This window comes from Micropterus salmoides, unplaced genomic scaffold, assembly GCF_014851395.1.
Source record: "Micropterus salmoides isolate LMB-PRFRI ecotype aquatic unplaced genomic scaffold, ASM1485139v1 Ms_hic_scaffold_553, whole genome shotgun sequence".
Lineage (NCBI taxonomy): Eukaryota > Metazoa > Chordata > Actinopteri > Centrarchiformes > Centrarchidae > Micropterus > Micropterus salmoides.
The window spans coordinates 10,037-31,809 of NW_024044297.1; the positions used below are offsets into that span (position 1 = coordinate 10,037).

Sequence of the window (21,773 nt, forward strand, 5' to 3'; positions counted from 1 at the left end):
GAGGTAGTCCTACCTTTATTTGATTCTATTTATTTACTTTTTATTCTGTCATTTGATGTCCCCTCTGTTCCTTGCTTAACCTGATGGAAATGATGTAGTGATATATAAGACGTGCTCTCATGCTGCGTTCAGGGCAACTCGGAACTGGGAAATTTCCAACCTCCAAGTAGAAAAACTATCCTGGAACGCCACCTGAAGTCGGATTTCCAAAGTATTCCCAGCAGCCGAATGATATCACATAACAATCACAGCACACATTGTAAATAGTAAACAATAACTTTATAGTCAAAGTAAAGCACCTAAAATGCTTTGAGGTTGGAAGTCGGATATTTCAACTTGGAAATTTCCCAGTTCCGACCGTCAGGAACGCGGCATCAAACCTCTGTTGCTAACTTGTTTTTCCGGGTATGCGCACCGACACTGCGCCGCACACCTCCAGCATTCCTCCCTTTTCCTCCAGATTTTATTTCCGCAGCAGCTTCACCTCCTCCGGACGTTTCACGCAGCACTACGAGACCAGCTTGAAGTAAGAAGCCTCAATTTCATCATCGAGTTAGATAACATATGATTGCTGACATATAAATGTGCTTTTTAGTATCCACATTTATTTGTCTCAAAATGGGTTTGTCCATTTAGCCTGACGTTACTTAAAAACTCTGATCTGAAATCGGGATAGAGGTCCGGTCTCAAAGCTAAAATCTACATTTTACTCTTTGGCGCACCGTAACTTTCTTATTGCGCACAGTTGCAGGTGTCGTGCCGACTTCTGCATGCATCCTCCAAGTAGCTCTTTAAAAACGATATATTTATGCGTTCATAAAAGTTGTGTTCAAAGTTTATATTTTATAAACGTTGTGATCATCATATCATCAATATTTTATTATACCAAGTAGAAGTAGCATTCCTTGAGATTGAGCAGAAATCTGTGGAAATAACCGCATTTGATCAACCTTAAGTGGTGGATTCATTATCCTGCAGGACAGATGTTTTAGGCTACCTGCCGACATTTGCTTCCACCTCTTTTCTCAGCATATAAACGGTAACATACCTCCCGGGAGCTGCATGCAGTAGCCAACTCTGCACAACTCTTTTCTACCCTCTCTATAGCTGCATTTCAGGATCTCCGGCCCTAAATAAACTGCATTACCCAGGAGGCACTACGTGACGCTCACCTGTTCACCTGGGGGAAGATCAGGCGTCTTTTACTCAAACATGTTTCAACTTCGCTCGTCAGTGTAACTTTCCGTGAACCGACCAATCACAGCCTAGACATTAAAAACAAAGTTGACTGGCTACAGCAAACTTTAGAAATGTTGAACTCGTTCTGCATGAACGATCACGAATGGGGTGGTGATGGCGCAGTGGATGGGATAAGACTCGCATCTGGTGTGTGAGACAATGTAAACCTTTTTTATTGCACAAGGATATTTAAGAAAATAACACCCCCCCCACCCCCCACCCCAAAATAAAACTGACTACTTGTGACAAGGTATTTAGTATTATCAGATAACATAATGAATACATTAACATTAGCCCCAATCAAACCTTAACCACAGTGGTGTAATATCAGAAAACAGGTTTATTTGTGACACAGCAGCTGACTGTGAATGAGGACCTACTCACACCTTTTCCCTCCTCTTCAAACACAACTAAAATGTATAATGAAAATGTATAATTTCATCAGGGCTAAATAGTTACCCCCATGCAGATGGTGTGACATTTTACGATTGATGCTTGATCGCCAATGAATGGCTTCTTGATACAAGTCAGATTATAGCCAATATAAAGGAAACCGGTCTGTCTCTGGACTTGTCACCGTGACTCTGCAAATTCATTTTCAGTCTCCTCCTAATGTGTAGCTATGCCTGTTTAGACCTTATTTTTCTGCTGTTAATGTTCATTCACTGGTGTCTCTCTGTACACAGACATGTCTGCCAGGGTGGCTTTGGTAACGGGCAGTAACAAGGGCATCGGCCTGGCCATCGTCCGAGCGCTTTGCAAGCAGTTCCAAGGAGACGTTTACCTTGCCGCCAGAGACGTGTAGGTAGCTCAGTTGGTAACACCTGGACCAGGCTACATATACAGGTGCATTAAAAATATCCTGGAAAAGTCCACTGTGAGCATCAGAACCAGACTGAGAGATTAAAGGCTCAGGGAAGCTTTACAGGTGTTTTGAGTTAATTAGCTGATTAGAGCTCTTCCCAGATAAAATTAAAGTCTTTATTCTAAAATTCTAATACATTTTGCGATACTGAAGTTTTGCTTTCCATGAGCTGTAAGTGTAATCATCAAGATAAAAACAACAAAAAAGCTTTTTAGATGCCCCTGTACAGACAAAGAAATGACAGATGCACCTACAATTAGGAGATCATATGATAGAAAATAACAACTCTGTTAATTTGTTATGTGCACATAAAAAAAAAAAAGAATTAAGACAAGATGAAAATAAATCCAAATGTTTTGCAGCGGTCGTGGTCAGGAAGCAGTGGCGTCTCTGGCCTCAGAGGGACTGACGGCCTTGTTTCACCAGCTGGACATCAACGACCTGAACAGCATCACCACCGCCGCTGCGTACTTTAAAGACAAGTATGGAGGAGTGGACGTGCTCGTCAATAATGCTGCGATAGCGTTCAAAGGTAGGATTACAATGATCCATTCATCATCTTCAACCGCTTATTTGTACAGGGTCGCAGGGGGGGCTGGAGTCAATCCCCAGCTGACATTGAGAGGCGGAGTACACCCTAGATAAGTCGCCAGTTCGGATTACAATAATATATAAATATATATATTATCAATTCAAAACATGATTCGTATACCAGTATTGGTATTCAAATCATACAGTAGTATATGTTGACACATAATTACTTTTTATTTAGCTCTGCTTTATAACTTTCATTAGTTTCCTAATTAGACAGTATTTCTGACGTTTGAAGCTGCAGCTGTGAACTGAAGGAGCCTGTTACTTAACAACATCTTGTAAACTCTCTCTCTTTCTTGCTCTCTTCAGTGGCAGACACAGCTCCATTTGCGGTCCAGGCAGAGGTGACCCTCAAGACAAACTTCTTCGCCACCAGAGACATGTTGACTCACTTCCTGCCGATCATTAAAGCTGGAGGTAAGGACACAGATCTGTACTGTCTGCCTCTTAAACTCACAGCTCAGCGCACACAGCCTACTTTACAGTTTTTAAAAACAATTTGGCAGAATAGTGAGAAGCAGAGTGGTTGTTCTACTCAGCTTTCCAATTTTAAGAGTTTGTTTGGTCTTGATTCAGAAAAAGTTTTAAAAGGATGAAAAGGTTCATTTGAGTCGGCCATCGTTCAAAAGTGACTTTTGATGAAAAAAGGCTGTTGGTGATAGTCTCCAAACCTGTACCTGCTCTCTCATGTTTCAGTAGCTCCTGATCTTGTCAAAGGTGACACATTATAAACGCACTCATTAGAAAATTATATCAAACAAATGTGTGTGTATTTCAGGCCGTGTTGTGAACATTTCCAGCATCGCTGGCTCCGGCGCTCTGAAGCAGTGCAGCGCGGCCCTCCAGGAGCGATTCCGCAGCGAGAACATCACAGAGGAGGAGCTGGTGGGACTGATGCAGTGTTTCGTTGAGGAGGCCAAGAAGGGCGAGCACAAGCAGGGCGGCTGGCCTGAAACGGCGTATGGAATATCCAAGACTGGACTGACGGTATGGTTGGGCAAACATGTTGTATTTATTATGTGACGGTAGAAATGTGCCCAGAGATTTGGCACCTGCTATCCTGAGTGAAATTGTAAATAAAGAGCAGGAGGAATTGTTCCTGTTTGTATGGAAGTTCCAAATAAAAGAGAATAAAAAATCATAAATAGTATGGTATGATTATTCTAAACTGTTAATGTTTAATGATATATACCATGCCTGTGATATAAAATGAAATACTGTGACTCATCAGACGATCAGTCATCTCATCAGTCGAGATCAAGAACGAGTTTGCAGGTCTTAAAATGTAAAGGGAAATAAAAGCTGAGAAAATTTGGTGAGATGCTTCTCTAATGCCACGTTTCCTTTCATAGAGACATTGGTTATTCATGTGTGTCTCTGTGTGTGTTTATAGACCCTGTCCATGATCCTGGCTCGACGTCTGTCCAAGGAGAGACCGAATGACGGGGTAATCACTGAAATCTAAACAAGAGCCATCTATTAGTTTCTTTTTAACCACTTTGTTCAGCAGTATCTTATTAAAGGTTGTAGCAATAATGTTAATTGGACTTCATATACTGTCATATATTTTTAACAATTTATTGTGTAAAATCTGCTTCACAACAGTACAGACACTCTTATCACTTGCTCATCTTTTATTTGTGCTACTTTTACGTTCTTGTCTCAAACTACAAAACTTTTAAGGATGTTTCCTATTCAGTATAAACTAAATCATTGTGAGGATAATTCATGAAAACTCTGGGTTGTCATTAGGTACTTTGAACTACCTTCTGCTTCCCACAACATTAACACGACCCAAACAGTCGTGGACTGCTAGTAACAGAGCCATCAGAAACAATCCCCTACAACATCTGTTTGTCATCTGTTTTACAGATCCTGCTGAACGCCTGCTGTCCAGGCTGGGTGCGCACCGATATGGCCGGTCCAAAAGCCCCCAAGTCACCAGACGAGGGCGCTGTCACTCCGGTCTACCTGGCACTGCTGCCCCCCGGGGCCACAGAGCCTCACGGAAAGTTTGTCTCTGAGAAAGAAGTTCAGCCGTGGTGAAAGGGTTAAAGACACCTGAGTGTGTGCTTGTGTGTTTATTTCATGTTCTTATATATCAAAAGGGACTTAAACCTGAATGCATCTCAAAATCAGAAGTTGAGGTCCACACGGGTAGAGACTGCTTATAGAGGGGGTAAGACTTGGTTTTAGGGTTCAGGTCAGGGATGGAAATTAACACCAGCCAAATGTGGGTGGATTTTCCACTTGGGGGCTTAAATGTTGGAAGGCCACCCGCCACATTGGCGGTTAAATGTATTCGTCATGATATCACCATATAATTTCTATTTCACGGTAATTGGCAGCAGACCTTCTGCCAAAGGTTCTTGTTTGTTGTGTGTCGTACTTAAATTGGTCCCTGATATACCAAGGGATCTAAAATCATGTAACACACGGATTAAAGGGCTTCATTGGTTGTTGTTTATGTTCGTTTCATGGTACTTGTGTTTGATTGGTGTAGATTTGTAAGGGGGTGGGGCGTAAGGGGACAGGAGTCAGGAGGGAAAGGGGGGAGAGTGAGACTATAGCCGCTTTCATACGGAGAACAATGCAGAAAAAATATCCGCATATATGTCGCATTTAGTAATACAAACTGAACACAAAAGTTTCCAGCGTTATCCCACAACCATGTGTGCTTTCACATAGCGGCCCGGCTTTGAAAAAGACTGTTATGTGTAACACAACACCGGCATGTCGGCTGTGGCTTTTCACACAGAGATCCGCCTCTCTATCTCGTCTCTGTCACCAACTTTCTGGCTCTGTACCTTTCATACAGTGTAGATTGGCTCAGTACCCCGGTGAAATAAGGCAGCGTGAAAGCTGCTAGTTTTGGGAGCTCATTAAAAGTTGTAGTTGGGAGTGTTTTTAGCTTTTAGCTGGCTAGCCACCTGCGTAATGTGGCAACATTTATCATTGCCAAGAAACCAACAAAACAAAGAAACAAAGCAAAGGAAGAGGAGGCTGAAGCAAAACATAAAAAAATAAAGTTGGCGGTCCAGTCTAGTATCTGATCCACTGTCAGATCTTATGGTCCTGCTGTCCTCCCCAGAGATCAAGAGTATGATCCATAGGCTGTATAAAAAAATGTTGATCCCACAAAAGCTGTGATGCTGTGGCACCAGGACTCTGAACCAGGAGGCAAACTGAGGAGTCTGAGAAGAGTTAAGCTGAATGATAAAGCATGTTTAAGAGTCAGTGATGAGATTTAAGTTGAATGATTAATAAGCATCTCGTAAGTATTATATTTTTTCCTTAAAAGTCAAGTACATTTAATAGCAATAATATAACTTTGCTTCAAATTTCAGTCTGGCCTCTTCTTTAAGTTTGTATTCGACATAATATTATCTCAATTAAAAGAATGGAAACAAATGTATACGTGACACAAAAGGCAATTTATTATTTTGGGCGGTAAAAAATACGTTTGGCTGGTGTATTTTTTCATCTACCAGCCACCTTGGCAGGTGAGCTGAAAATATAATTTGGGTTAAGGTAAGAGTTCAGGTTAGGCATGTCCTTATGATGGTTGAGGTTAGGGCACAGGCAAAATTTTCCATCCGAATAGAAACATGACACAATCTGGAAAAACTATTACAATATTTAAAATATTAACCCAACGAGTTTAGTGGTTAAACTAAATGGTGATGGACATAACTCCATAATTACTCTTGTAAGGTGTGTGTGTGTTTGCACCTGCAGGGTTATATGCAACATTAAACCATGAATCTGTATAGGTGCTTGCTAACCGTTGGTGTTTTTGATAAAACAAAATGTTCGCTCTGTGTCATTTTGACTTTGGTGATCAAAAATTTTGCACATGAAAATGGAAAACTTGTCTTAACTGGATGAAACTTAAATGTTGTGAAAATAAAATACTTTTCTGTGACTAAATGCTTTTTTAAAGCACAATGCTATTTTCATGAAAATGTTACATAGCTTCCATTTTGAAAAACAATAAATACACTTCAAAATCAAAAATGCTTTCTCCAAATTGACTGCATGTTTTTCTTAAGATGACACGGTCTTTGGTCATGTCCCAGTCAGCAGGCGGAATTATGTTTTGTGGGAGGGGTTTATATGCTTGTAATCAAACCTTTAGCAATACAGCAGTCAAGACGTCAACGAAAGAAATTAAGTTATCAGAGAAGGTTAAAAATTAAGAGCAACTGAACTTTGTTGAAGATGGACGATGTTTCGTCCCTCATCCAAGAGACTTCTTCAGTTCTGACTGACTAGTAGGGAAGTTCATCTATTTAACCTCTGCTGCCTTTGACACAGTCAACCACAGGATCCTGCTATCCGCTCTCTCAGCAATGGGCATCTCGAGTAAAGCACTCCTGTGGTTCGAATCCTACCTCTCAGGGCGTTCCTACAATGTTTTGTGGCAAGGACAATTACCCTCCTCCCACTGCCTCTCCACAGGGGTGCCCCAAGGCTCAGTGCTTGGGCCACTTCTCTTCTCAATTTACATCACGTCACTGGGGCCGATCATTCGCTCGCACGGCTTCTCTTACCACTGCTACGCAGACGACACGCAACTCTACCTATCCTTCCCGCCAGGCGATCCCACTGTCTCGCCTCGGATCACGGACTGTCTATCGGACAGTTCTGCATGGATGAAGACTCGCCACCTTCAACTAAACCTCTCTAAGACTGAACTCTTGGTCATTCCAGCCAAGCAATCTATCCACCATAATATCAAACTACAAATTGACTCCTCAACCATCACTCCAGCCAAGGTGGTGAGAAACTTGGGTGTCATGATTGATGACCAGCTGTCCTTTTCAGACCATGTTGCTGCTGTCTCTCGTTCATGCCGCTTTGCTCTATACAACATAAGGAAAATCAGGCCCTACCTCACTCAGTACGCCACCCAGCTTCTGGTACAGGCCATGGTTATTTCTCGCATCGACTATTGCAATGCCCTCCTAGGCAGCAGCGCGTCTGATTTTTGATCAGCCCAAAAGGACTCATGTCACTCCATTACTCAGTGACCTCCAATGGCTCCCCGTGGCCTCCAGAATCAAATTCAAGTCACTAATGCTGCATACAGAGTGACTACTTGGTCTGCACCCATCTACCTAAACTACATAATACAAACTTACGTTCCTTCTCGCCCGCTACGTTCCTCCAACGAACGCCGCCTGGCTCTTCCATCCCTTCACACAAAGCAATCCCAGTCCCGGCTATTCTCATCTGTGACACCACGATGGTGGAACGAGCTACCACACGCCATCAGAGCAGGGGCGTCCCTCTCTAACTTCAAGAAGTTCTTGAAAACTCATCTCTTCTGAGAACACTTCCTCTAACTCCTAACGTCTAACATGCACTTCCTGTGCTCTTCTTCTTCTATCCCCTACAATGATCTTGTATTGATTGCACTTTTTGTTAACTCTTCCTTCCTTCCCTAGGTATCTACCCCATTGATTTGATATGTACTGTGAGCTCTTACTAGTATTTATTGCTGCTCTTACTAGTATGTTTTGTCAGTTGTAGATCTGTAGTTGATGCTCTGTTGATCCTTGTATGTTGTTCCTCAAATGTAAGTCACTTTGGATAAAAGCGTCTGCCAAATGAGTAAATGTAAATGTAACCTCTGCTCGTTAGTGCTCCTGGCCCCCAGCAGGCCACCACTTACAATGCTGTCTTTTCCCAGGAAATTTAAAAACGATCACTTTTGGGCTCAGGTACAGACGCCAACGATGGCTGTTCAGACTTGGCCTCGGGTGGCTCTCATGATCATAATAACTGTCATTACAGCAGCCAGGAGCACTAGCGAAGCAGCAGGATCGATGATCTTGGCAAACTACCCCACAGAGGTTAATTAGCTGAGTTCCCCTACCAGTCAATCAGAACCGTACTGAAGAAGTGTCTTGGATGAGGGATGAAACGTTGTCTAGTATTTTCAACCAAGTTCAGTTGCCCTTGATTTTTAACCTTCTTTGGATAACTATGACCTGGATGACTGAGAACCTACACAGAGAACTAAAATTAAGTCCAACCCATTTATGTATAAACAGCCTCAGAATGTCCATAAAGTTGAATCAACATCTCATCTGGCTGCTGAACTAAACTGCATTTGTTTCACCCTGGTTTTGTATCTAGTTGCCGAATAAACTGGCAAAAAATATAATTAAATTGCGGCAGTGTACTTCTGCTAACCAATTAAAAAAATTACAAAACAATACCTTACATTCATTTTATGGTAACGTTAGTTAGTGATAAATAACAAATATCAAAACACTGTTAAGGTGTCTCTCCTACATCAAACACCACAACATACCCAACATGCATTGTAAACCAAAGAAAGCGCCAAGATGTGTTTTACTAAATTAAACTACATACAGAGTTAAACACCAAATAAAATACCTTGCTATTCTTCTCATCCGCATCAAATCTTGATTTTGCGCCACAGCACTCTGGGTTGCTCTCAAACCAACGGGGATAACTTGTTTTTCAGGGTATGCGCACTGACACTGCGCCGCAGCGTTCCTCCCTTTTCCTCATCCAATCTTCATTTCCGGAGCAGCTTCACCTCCTCTGGACGTTTCGCGCAGCACAACGAGACCAGCTTAAAGTAAGAAGCCTCAATTTCATAGTTATAAAGTTAGAAGCTTGCTAACATATAAATGTTTATTTTAGTATCCACTTTTATTTGTTTGAAAATGTGTTGGTTCAGTTACTTAAAATCTCTGATCTGAAATCAGGAGAAAGGTCCGGTCTTATCAGAGCATCAGCACCTATTCTTGTTTAATCTCAAGGAATCCAAAGAGTAATACAATATTGATGACTCTAAACGTTCAGAAAATATAAACTAAGAACCATTTATCACCGTTGATGAACCCCCTCAGAGATTATTAGCCTATATCGTTTTTAAACAGTACGCGGGTGCATGCAATTCATGTAGACCTCGGCAGAACTCTTCTCTGCCCTCAGGATCTCTGGGCGATTCATTCATATGGCCCTAAATTAACTGCATTACCCAGGGGACACTATGTGATGCTCTCTCTACTGCCAGAGAGAGAAAGAGGACGAAGATCGGGTGCCTTTTAGGCAAACATGTTTCGAGAACTCGCTCCTCAGTGCAACTTTCCCTGAACCGACCAATCACAGCCTGGACATTAAAGAAAAAGTTAACGTGCTACAGCAAACTTTAGAAATGTTGAATTTGTGACTACTACAATGAACAGCATTTTTATTGCACAAGGATATTTAATGACAGAACAAACCCCCAAAATAAAACTTATTTTTGTTCAACTGGAATTATTATTATTATTATTATTATACTAGTAGTAGTAAGAAGGTATTTAGTATTATCTGAAATGATAATGAATACACTAACATTAGCCCTAATCAAACCTTAACCACAGTGGTGTAATATCAGAAAACAGGTTTATTTGTGAAACAGCAACTGACTGCAAATGAGGACCTACTCACACCCTTTTTTCCCCTCTCTTCAAACACTGCTAAAAGGTATAATGAAACACGCGATTTATTAACTCTTGATGTCACCCATGCTTGTCGAAAGTCTTGATGTTTTGAGATATGAAAGATCAGTGGCACGCCCATGTTGTTACAGTCATAATCCACAATCGTTGGAAAACCAGTTCTAACGTTTGCATCAGGGACAGTTACCCCCATACAGATGGTGTGACTGTGCACTTTTATTTTTTTTATTTTTTTTAAAGTGTCATTTTATGATTGATGCTTGATCGTCAATGAATGGCTTCTTAATTCCAGATAGATAATAGCCAGATTAAAGAATATAAAGGAAACAGTAATCTCTCTGGACTTGTCACCGTGACTCTGCAAATTCGTTTTCAGTCTCCTCCTATTGGTCTGATAACATAATTGACTCTTGTGCATGTTTTTATGCTTAATGTGTAGACATGGCTGTTTTCTGCTGTTAATGAGCATTTAATATGCGAGTTTATTCACTGATGTCTCTCTGTACACAGACATGTCTACCAGGGTGGCTTTGGTAACGGGCAGTAACAAGGGCATCGGCCTGGCCATCGTCCGAGCACTTTGCAAGCAGTTCCAAGGAGATGTTTACCTCGCCGCCAGAGACATGTAGGTAGCTCATCTGGTAACACCTGGACTGGACATTAGACAAGTTTACCAAAATGTCACTAACAAGGAACATACCATTTTTTTATTTTCACGTTTTACCAAATCTCACTTTTCAAACTCATCACTGCACCATTGTTTTGAAATAAAATCTAGAAAAAGCTGACCCATGAGAAGGGGATAATGATTACATTAGTGTTGTGGGGCAATTTATTATTTTATGGAAAACAAGAGGCTGTCCACACTGAAAATTTTCTATTTTGTTGTGCAATGTTTCGACCTGCAAGATCTTTGTCAGGCAAACATTCCTGATCCACTGCTTCAGGACCATGTACCCATTTTGTTTAAATGAAGTATTTGATTTAACATTTAACGTTTCCTATATATGGGTGGCAAAATGTTTACTTTTAATTGTTTTATTATGCTATTTGATCACTTTATGGCACATATGCCATTATGGGAGTCTACTGAACTTCTTATGGAATTGTGTAATAGAGGATTGTTTCTTGAGCTAATATTAGTTTGTGCCATAATATGTGATGTTGCAATCCTGTGAGTAATTCTTTTTCAATACACACTGCATTGCTTTAAAGACTCTGCATCTGGTGTCATTTCTTCATACTTTGCTAGTCCTGCTTCACTAGCACATTCTCTCAAAATAAGAGACTTTTAAAAACCTAAACCCAATCAATAAAAAGTTAATGGAAAAAGCCTATACACACCTTTGTGGTGCGCGTATGTATTGCCTTTAAACAGATTCCATATGTATTTATCATTTATCAAAGATTGTCATACCCTTGTTTCGTCAGTACTCAAATTAGTTCAGTTGTTGAAATTGTAATGCTGAAACTTTGAAAATGTGCCAGTATTTGTTACATGTTGTGGTAAAATGTTTTCCACGTGTGATCCACATGTTATTCCATATTACAACATGTGGAAACATTTTCCACATGTTACCACATGTAACAAATATGTAGTAACATGTTTGTTACATGTGGTACTGTTTATAAACAGACAAAGAAATGACTGCTCCCCCTACACAATGTTTTTAAAAAGAGAATTTCATGAGGATTATTCAAAAATGTTCTAGCTTCTGCAGATTATTTTGTGTTCATGTAGATTCCCATCACTTAGAGTAAGAAGTTGATTGCGAAAAACCCAAAAAGCCTTTTCAGGCCTCTACGCAGTCAAAACAAAGAATAAACACTAAGCACTATAAGCCCATTGGTTCAAGGTTTTGCCAACAGATCTTTTTCTTATCAGAATTAAGACAAGATGAAAATAAATCCAATTGTTTTGCAGCGGTCGTGGTCAGGAAGCAGTGGAGTCTCTGGCCTCAGAGGGACTGACGGCCTTGTTTCACCAGCTGGACATCAATGACCTGAACAGCATCACCACCGCCGCTGCGTACTTTAAAGACAAGTATGGAGGAGTGGACGTGCTCGTCAATAATGCTGGGATAGCATTTGGAAGTAGGATTTTCTTCTGTTCACGTAGCATTTTGTTAATTTATAATTATAATCTATTAAGAAGTCTATTTTTGGAAGCGTTCTTACTTTAAAGTATGCCTCCACACCTGCCTGAAACCTTTGCACAGTACTGTAAATTATCAATGTTAATATTACTACTATAATAACAAATAAACCTTTTACTGGTATTCAAATCATACAGTAGTTTGTTTTGACACATAATTACTATTATTAGTAGGAGTATTAGTAGTGATATTTATTATTTTTATTTATTACAATTATTCATCAAATTATTACATCTTGAACAATGTCTATATATTTTTTTCAACAAGTAACCTGATAGAAAGCTGCCTGTACTTTCAAAATGTCCTTTTTTCACATAAAATCTGTTTTTAAAAAATCTGAATAAAAACAAACATATGCACGGTATCCCACCAAAGCATTAGACCAAATAAAACAGATTTATTTGGACTTTCATTAGTTTCCTGTGTAGAGATGCTCTCACCTGCAACTACAGCTGAGTAGCGAGAGGAAAGACTAACCACAGGGATAAATACAAATGCAAGTGTTTGGTTAAACACTTGACTTTTCAGCAGGCACTCTAAATGCAAAGCATCAATAGTGCACCCTGTAAGTGCAGTTATTATATATTAAATATAGCAAATAAACATTATTTGAACAGCTTTTATTCCTGCCATTTTTCATCCCATATTGACCGACTCACTCATTGAGACAAGAAATGGCATAAAATCAAAGTATTTCTGATGTTTGAAGCTGCAGCTGTGAACTGAAGGAGCCTGTTACGTAACAACATCTTGTAAACTCTCTCTCTTTCTTGCTCTCTTCAGTGGCAGACACCACTCCATTTGCGGTCCAGGCAGAGGTGACCCTCAAGACAAACTTCTTCGCCACCAGAGACATGTTGACTCACTTCCTGCCGATCATCAAAGCTGGAGGTAAGGACACAGATCTGGACCAAGTGTACTGTCTGCCTCTTAAACTCACAGCTCAGCGCACACAGCCTACTTTACAGTTTTTAAAAACAATTTGGCAGAATAGTGAGAAGCAGAGTGGTTGTTCTACTCAGCTTTCCAATTTCAAGAGTTTGTTTAGTCTTGAGTCAGTAGCTCCTGACGTCACCAAAGGTGACACATTATAAACATCACAGCTCATTAGAAAATGAAATGGACCTCCCTTTTCTTGATTTTCATGATATGTAGTCACAATTAACCAACACTAAATGCATGAAAACAATCCTCCTGATACAAACACAAACACACCACAGCTCAAACTTACTTTTGTGACATTTCTTGGGGCGGCAGTTGCTGGAGAGGTGCCAGTTCACCTCCTGGGCACTGCCGAAGGAGGCCTTGAGCAAGCTCCTGAACCCCCAACTGCTCGGGGGAGCCGTACTGACTGGCAGCCCCCTCACTCTGACATCTCCACGTGTGTTGCTATGGGTCATGTTTGTGCATGTGTGAGTCTTTCAGACCTGTGTGTATACTAACATAATAACAGAGTGAAAACATTGAGTTATATAAGTATATCTTCTTCTTCTTTCTAAAAGGTGACAAAGTAGTTTGCCATGCTAACAGAGAGTGACCAAGACACACAAAGAGGTTTGGTGAGCAGTTAACACCTTCAAACCTCTGCATGTTTGCTGGTATGTGTGTGTATTTCAGGCCGTGTGGTGAACATCTCCAGCTTCGTCAGCTCCCGCGCTCTGAAGCAGTGCAGCGCGGCCCTCCAGGAGCGATTCCGCAGTGAGGACATCACAGAGGAGGAGCTGGTGGGACTGATGCAGTGTTTCGTTGAGGAGGCCAAGAAGGGCGAGCTCAAGCAGGGCGGCTGGCCTGAAACAGCGTATGGAATATCCAAAACTGGACTGACGGTAGGGTTGGGTGACATGTTGTATTTATTATGTGATGGTAGAAATGTGTCCACCGTCAGAGATTTGGAACTGCGGGAGCTATCCCTTAGTATCCCGTTTCATATTGTGATTCTAGTGAATACAGGTGCCTCGCAAGGTGACGTGATGTGTGCAGCAGGAATGCTTATATATTTCCTTTCACAGAGACATTGATTTTTCTTGTGTCTGTGTGTGTGTGTGTTTTCAGACCCTGTCCATGATCCTGGCTCGTCGTCTATCAAATGAGAGACCAAATGACGGGGTAATTAATAAATAAATCACCTTTTAATCAAACAACAAACAAAGTACCATCTTTTTTAACCACTTTGTGCATCATAGTATCTAGATAATGTTAAATGGACCTAAAGAAAAGGAGGTGGTATTATGCTTTCTAGCCTTTTCTCTCTCCTTTATTGAGTTATATATCTTTTTTGTGCATGTAATAGGTTTGCAAAGTGAAAAAGCCCAAAGGGAGTTCCCATGTCCCACAGAAACCACTGCTCTGAACTGCTTGAAAACAGCTTGTTTTTAGTCCTGCCGCTTCCTGAGGCGCATTTATATAAATATATAAATGCGCCTCATATAACGCTCACCAAGCTGATTGGCTAGTAGTCCTTAACTAGGAACTGCGCATGTGCAACTCCCAACAAAGATCATGTAGAGACAAGATGTATCACTCCATAGCTAAAACGAATCCTTCAACACACAGGGTGAAAAGAGGAGCTGCAGTAATGTGCAGTATGACAAAAAATATGGTGTTTTTTTGAAAATGTAAACCTGTTGTGGTACAACCCCTAAATAAGATTTTGAACCTGAAAATGAGCACATACCACCTCTGTCCTGTAATCAGAGGTATATCTTGACATAATGCCTTTATGTTGTTTGTAAAGTACTTTGAATTTGCCTTTGCCCTTCCTAAAATAAATTCATATCATAAACACAGGGAGGTTGTTGGACAGAGTCATCAGAAACAAGTGACAAATTATATTCCACACAACATATGCTTGTCATCTGTTTTACAGATCTTGCTGAACGCCTGCTGTCCAGGCTGGGTGCAGACTGACATGGCTGGATCGAAAGCCCCCAAGTCACCAGACGAGGGCGCTGTCACTCCAGTCTACCTGGCACTGCTGCCCCCCGGAGCCACAGAGCCTCACGGAAAGTTTGTCTCTGATAAAGAAGTTCAGCCGTGGTGAAAGTGTTAAAGACACCTGAGTGCGTGCCTGTGTGTTTCATGTTCTTAAATCTCAATGGGACTTAAACCTGAATGCACACCCGATTGATAGAGACTGCTTTTTGAGGGTAAAGACTTGGTTTTAGGGGTCAATTTACAATTAGGTTAAGGGTAGAATAAGGGTCTATGGAATGCATTATGTCAATGGGATGTCCCCACAGGGACAGGGATATTTCTGGGTGTGTTTGTCTGCTGGGTCTGCTGGGTTTGATGGAACGATAATCTGTGTATGTGCTGGCTAATCGCTGATGTGAAAAATTATATTTTGTTTCACTTTGCCTTTGGGATTATAAACATTTTTATATATTTTACATGGAAAATGGAAAACTTGCCTTAACTAGATGAAACTAACATCACAGCAACATAACATAACAGCAAAAAAACTTTTTATTATGATGCAAAACTTTTTTTCATGCAGATGTTAAATTGCTTTAATGTCAAAAACAATAAATAAACCTCACAATAAAAAAATACTTTGTCAAAATTTTAATTTATAAGGACAGAATTAGAGCAGGACGATACATGTATCATAATTGACTGTATGCTTTTCCTAAAATTAAGATCCCATGGTCATGGGACTTTGGTCATGTCCCAGTCAGAAGGTGGAATTTGGTTTTATATATATTATACGCTTGTAATCAAACCTTTAGCAATACAGCAGTCAAATGGAAAAAAAAGAATAGAAAAATCTGAAAAAAATCACCAGAAAGTCCAAGAGATTTCAATATTGCATAACATATTGCAATATGTCAAGAAACTTCACTGCAGTCAATGGTCAATTACAAAGTACATAACTGTATATTTTTTTCTAAATTTGCATTATCCAATCCAAAAATGCCTGAAAGATTTTTTCAAAAGCCAACAAAATTGATTGACAGCTTGTTTAGACTCTGGAGATGAAATGTAGTAAAATGTTTTTAAATGTTACAAAACTGGAAGGCAGTTAGTGCAGTTAAAATAAATGTCTCAGCATAAAATATCTACTGTACAACAAACACTGATGTCTGATGTCTGTCAAATGTCTGAACTTACCAGCTGTGTGGTCAAAGAGCATGAAAACATTTCCATGAAATTTATTTCAGGCTTTTTATCTGTACACTCAAAGACCTCTATCTTTTTAAAGTACAGCCTGTGATTATAGAAATAGGTTACTGAGCGCGTGAGGTCAAAGTCCCATTGCAAAATCTTGTCAACCTAAAACATTTTGTAATAGTCACCCATCAAAGTCTGGAAATTGTTCAGAGAATTAAAAAATTACATATAAACATTTTATTTATTCATTATTTTATTATTCCTCAAGCTTCATATGTTATGATGATGGTTTCAGCACCTCTTTTGTTTTAATTAATTAATTTAAAGTCTTTTTTTTAGCCTAAAAAGTCTGCCTGCCTTTGTATATCCAACATATGGAATATGTGTGTAATTGTAGAAGGTAAACTCCTGCAGCCCTCCACATTCCCACTAATATTGCTAAATTAGAGACGGAGGGGGAAAAAGATGACTTTTACCTATTTCACTTATTTTACTGCAGCCAAATGTAACTTTGAGTTTTCCCTGAGTTGTTTTGTATCAGTATCCATCTCCAAAATGTGTTAGATATAGGCTACATGTACACCTGGATTTTCACATCTTTCTCCACTACCACAATGAAATCCACTAGAGCAAAGGCGATGCCAAAGAAGGTCAGAGCAGACAATCTCATTCAGGTGGTTTCATATTGTTTCTCCAGTGATAAGAGCATCATTTGTACAAAAATGTTACTGTGGAAACCCAGATTTTTTGGCTTTATCTCTCCTGCTTCTCTCTCTGTCTGTTTTAAGCCTTTGAGTCAATACCACAGTTGATTGTATGAGGCTGTGTAGTGTTGATATCTGCTGTGCGTGTGACTGTGGGAGTTGTAGTTCTGTCAGACGAGAGTAAAGCCCTGATTGCCTTGTAGATAAAACTAATCCACAGAAAGAGAGAAACAGAGAGATGGCTAGAGACAGAGATGATAATCCTCTGATCCCTGCTGTCTGCCAATGGAAACCCCATTCATGCTTCATGCAGCCGTGCTTTGATAATGACCGTGATTATCACTGAATTGCTGCCTGAGAATTATAATTACTTTATTGATCCTGCAGTGGGGAATTCCCTCAGAGCTGAAACACAACAAGTGATACAATCTACACAGTGATCAATACCGGCATTGTTCACATGCAGTACATAATAAGGCTTGACCAGAGTGGACTTTCTGACTGACGGGGATGCTCAAGTCTTTGAGCTAGAGTCCAAGTCAAGTCTCAAATCACTCCTGGTTGTAATGAGAGTTGTATCACCTGCTGCGTTCAGTTGATATGTGCAATGCAATTAATGACAGCTTATTAACTACTGTAGATCAACACACCCCCAGACTCTCAAACCCAATTTAACATTATAACTAAATAAAAACTGTAATGGTAATCATCAATAAACCAACCTGTTTTTCACTTACAGACGATAACCATGTAGCCTAATGGAAAATGCATCTACAACTAATCAGAGCTTATAGACTCCTGTAATTCAACACATTCTCCAGACTCTCAAACTCAGTGTAACCTTAAAACTAAATAAAACTGTAATGTTACATAATCAACGCTAAACCGGTGTTGTGCCGAATTCTGCCTGCCTACCGAGCATGCACCTCGCAGCTGGTAACGTTCATTTATGCTGAGAACGTACACGGACCCGACAACATCTGTCCTGCCAAATTATGCACCCACCTCTTAAGGTCCCTTTCAGACACTCTGCTGTGCTCATTGATCAAACGCGGTAATCACCACGTCTTTAAGCTGAATCTCAATGCTACTTCTACTAAGTGTAATAAAATATTAACGACTCTAAACGTACAAAAAATATATACTTCGAATCATTCATCACCATTGATGAACCCCAGGAAGGATTTTGTAGTGTTTAAAAGCAGTATTTGGAGGTGCATGCAATTCTCGGCAGGCATGCAAAACGTTTCCTAAAAATGAACATTGTTCACGAGTCCCGCACCTCGAGTCTGAGCCAAGTCTGAAGTCTTTGGAGGACGAGTCTGAAGTCACTGTGTGTGCGACTTAAGTCCAAGTCTCAAACTCGAGTCCCCATCTCCGCTGACTGATACTAATTTATCTGAACTTAAGCAGCCACTAGATATTTGATATAGTTTGTGTTTATTTTGTGTGATGTTAAATCTGTTTTAAGACAAATGACACATGCTGACAGACTTTATGGGTTTTATATTCAAATTAAGGCTATAAAGTTGCAGCACATGTATGCCACACATTAAAACTGGATCTGCTGTAGTTATAGTAGCAGTGGTATTGCTAAATATGTCGCCTGAGCCAGGAATGATCAAAGTCCTATCTATAAAATTCTTATAAAAAATGAGTTTCCTGACGAAACTTAAACAAAGTAATATTATTATGCAGTGACACATTTTTACATACATTCCCCATGTCCCAGTGTTGAATATACACATATTCTTTCCATGTCTTTGTGCAACACCACTCTGCAGAGGGATCAGATTAAAGAAGGAATCTGCAGGAAAAAAACCTCACCTTTCTGATTATCAAGTAAAAAGTCAAAAGGCTCCAAGTGCATACTGTGGAGAAATTCGTTCCGGCTAGAAAAAGTGAAGTATGCTTGAGAAATGGCTCCATGTGGACTGAAATAATACAGCATTAAATTGTCTGTGAAGATTCTCAGTCATCCGGGTCATAGTTATCAAAAAATTAAGGGCAAATGGACTTGGTTAAAGAAACTTGAAGACATTTCGCCTCTCATTCAAGAGGCTTATTTAGTTCCCAATGCAGCATTAATGCTAAGAGTCAGACTTCTGATGGACACTGGACAGCCCTTTGTTTTTATTTCTCCTCCCTCTGTCTCTGCCTCCAGACATATTTCTCACTTCCCCCAGGCCCACCATGCATTTCTGAACTTCCCACACCTGCCATTCTCAACCTGTCCACTAGATTCCCTCAGACTTTCTCACCTGACTCCCCACAATCATCCCTAATCCGTCAATGTACTGTATTGTGTACATTTATACAGTTGTTCTATGGTCACTGTGTATAACCAACTCACTAGCCCTTTCCCTTTGCCATTTTGTCATGTCAGCTGTGCATGTGCGTCTCAGCCCTCTGCACCTGTTCCTCTTTCTGATTTTCTGCCTGATGTCTGCTACCTGTGTTTTGACCCTGTCTGTCTACGACCCGCTCGCCTGCCTTGCCCCTCTGGTTTTGTATGCCTGTTTGGTTTGCCTTCTCGTGCCTAAGCCTGTTAAAGTGAACACTGATTTAGTAAAAATATTTTTCTTCAACCTGTTCTGCCTGTCAGTTCTGCCGCACACGGGTCCCCAGTCCTGTTGCCTCGTACACACATCTGTGACATGAGCTCCATAACTACTGTAATTAGAAAGCCCCGATGCTGTAGCTGTGCTGGTTAAGAAGCAGGTGTTCAAAAATCTTTGAAGATAGAGGCTTGTGATCAGGATAGAAAGCTTTATCATATTAGATGTAAGCAACACTCACTGGCTGATATTTTATATTTAATAAAAGGTCTAAAACGTTTGTCTAACTTCTCTGACAAGCTGTACACCTGATGCAGCTCAAAGTACTGAACCTCCTGTGTTAATATCAAGGTTGGCTGCCACTTTCTGATAAGTCACCCTTTCTACAGGGCTTATAACATTAATTAATCGTTAATTAATCGCTCTTCATGGTTAATTTATAAGCCAATAAGAAGAATACATTTTGGTTAGCGGGTTGTCCTCCTCCAGCATCACACTTGTGTGCTGTGTTGTTCTTGCTCTTTAATTCACAAGGAAGACCCTTACAATGGACTGTTTGACCACTTACCTTCTGGAAATGTTGCTGCAGGTCATATGGACTGAAATCCTTTTATGGACAGTTTATTAACGTTTACAACTGCATAATCAATGGATAGCAATCCTTCATTTATAATTGCAGGTGACTGATTAGCTCTGATTGCTTATTAAAAAGTGGGAAACTCGTAACCATTTATTAGTGACTAACTGCTAAATGTTTGCCTTGATTTTCTCTAATTAATTAATGCCCAGAGACCCCTAATTAATGGTGACTTATCAGAAAGTGGCAACCCATGAAGGCATGAACTTGTCATGACTCTCATTCAGTGACTCAAGATTACACCCAATTATCGTACTGACTCTTCTGATAATCCTCGTGAAGCCTGCTGTTGTGCTCTTCTGATCAGTTCTCTTGGCAACGTGTGAGGATGCAGTCATGGACACTAATCCCAAAAAAATCACAAGGATCTTTCACAAATATTACGACATAAGCTTCTTAACATTTTCAAAATGTTTCTTTTCATTGATACTTTTGTTCCTCACAGCTTCGGATTTGGCACAGAGCAATTATTTATTTATTTAGGGAGCAGAGTTTGCAGACCTTCAGCTGTCAAAAATTATAATATACATGTACATTTGTGCTCTTTGCCAGTACGCAGTGTCAAACTGATGAATGTTATGGGAGGATTAGGTCCATAAAAAGGCAATAGGGCAAACAATATTGTTGAATTAAAAAATGTGATTGTTTTAAAACAATCTAATCAAACAATTTATAACTGGAAGTGTTACAAGGGCTACACTCCCTGGGTTACTGCAGACATTGATTTACTTTCCAAAAAATGACGTAGGACTGTCATTATGACAATTAAACAGGTTGTAAAGTAAGATTTTTGACCACATTGTGTCTGCTGGAAGATTTTATATGTTTTTTGATCAATAGAGTTCTGGCATTAGGATGAAAAACAAAACCACCCATGAAGAAAATGCAAAATTATAATTTACAGAGAGCAGTTACAAGGGCAGCATGCTCACTTTTTCTGGGGTTGAAGTCAGTCCTGAGTCTGAGTTGATATTCCAGGCTTGTCAAGTGTGAGTCCCCTTCATTGCAAACCCACTACATCATCAGACATCATACCTTCCCCTCTTTCAGGTCCACGTAGAGCCTACTATTCAGCCAAGAAAGTGACTGCAGCTTTCAGTGGCTTCAGAGAGGACGTGAGGGCTTTTGTGTAGTCCAGATCTTCACGCCCCACCTCCCTCACTTCCTTCAGACTATCAAGCTGGCCACAAAGCTGGCTTCAAACCATTTCAACTTGGCATGTTTTTACATTCCAGCTGCATCACAGGTTCCACTTGCTCACACTGTCTGGATTACAGTGTGTCCAGGCAGATACAGGTTTTTGGACCCAAATGCAGGACTGAGAGATTTATTTAACGAAACATAAAGAGCAACTTAAATAAGTCCAGGCACTCAACGTGAGGCAGTTTAACTCCACCAAGGAAATCCATAAACAAGGTGAAAA

At 40.2% G+C, this 21,773-nt stretch overlaps 2 protein-coding genes across 2 annotated transcripts; both read left to right on the forward strand.

Annotated features, from left to right (window-relative positions):
* The first annotated feature begins 412 nt into the window (after positions 1-412).
* Positions 413-5,165, forward strand: LOC119889598 (carbonyl reductase [NADPH] 1-like). The gene is made up of 7 exons (XM_038700438.1): positions 413-526; positions 1,926-2,040; positions 2,467-2,636; positions 3,008-3,115; positions 3,477-3,685; positions 4,092-4,145; positions 4,571-5,165. The coding sequence occupies exons 2-7, from the start codon at positions 1,928-1,930 to the stop codon at positions 4,742-4,744; spliced, it is 828 nt and encodes a 275-aa protein (XP_038556366.1). The 5' UTR covers positions 413-526; positions 1,926-1,927; the 3' UTR covers positions 4,745-5,165.
* Positions 5,166-9,186: 4,021 nt separating this feature from the next.
* LOC119889600 (carbonyl reductase [NADPH] 1-like) lies at positions 9,187-16,414 on the forward strand. Its single transcript, XM_038700440.1, has 7 exons — positions 9,187-9,314; positions 10,696-10,810; positions 12,110-12,279; positions 13,125-13,232; positions 13,959-14,167; positions 14,394-14,447; positions 15,208-16,414. The coding sequence occupies exons 2-7, from the start codon at positions 10,698-10,700 to the stop codon at positions 15,379-15,381; spliced, it is 828 nt and encodes a 275-aa protein (XP_038556368.1). The 5' UTR covers positions 9,187-9,314; positions 10,696-10,697; the 3' UTR covers positions 15,382-16,414.
* Positions 16,415-21,773: the final 5,359 nt, after the last annotated feature.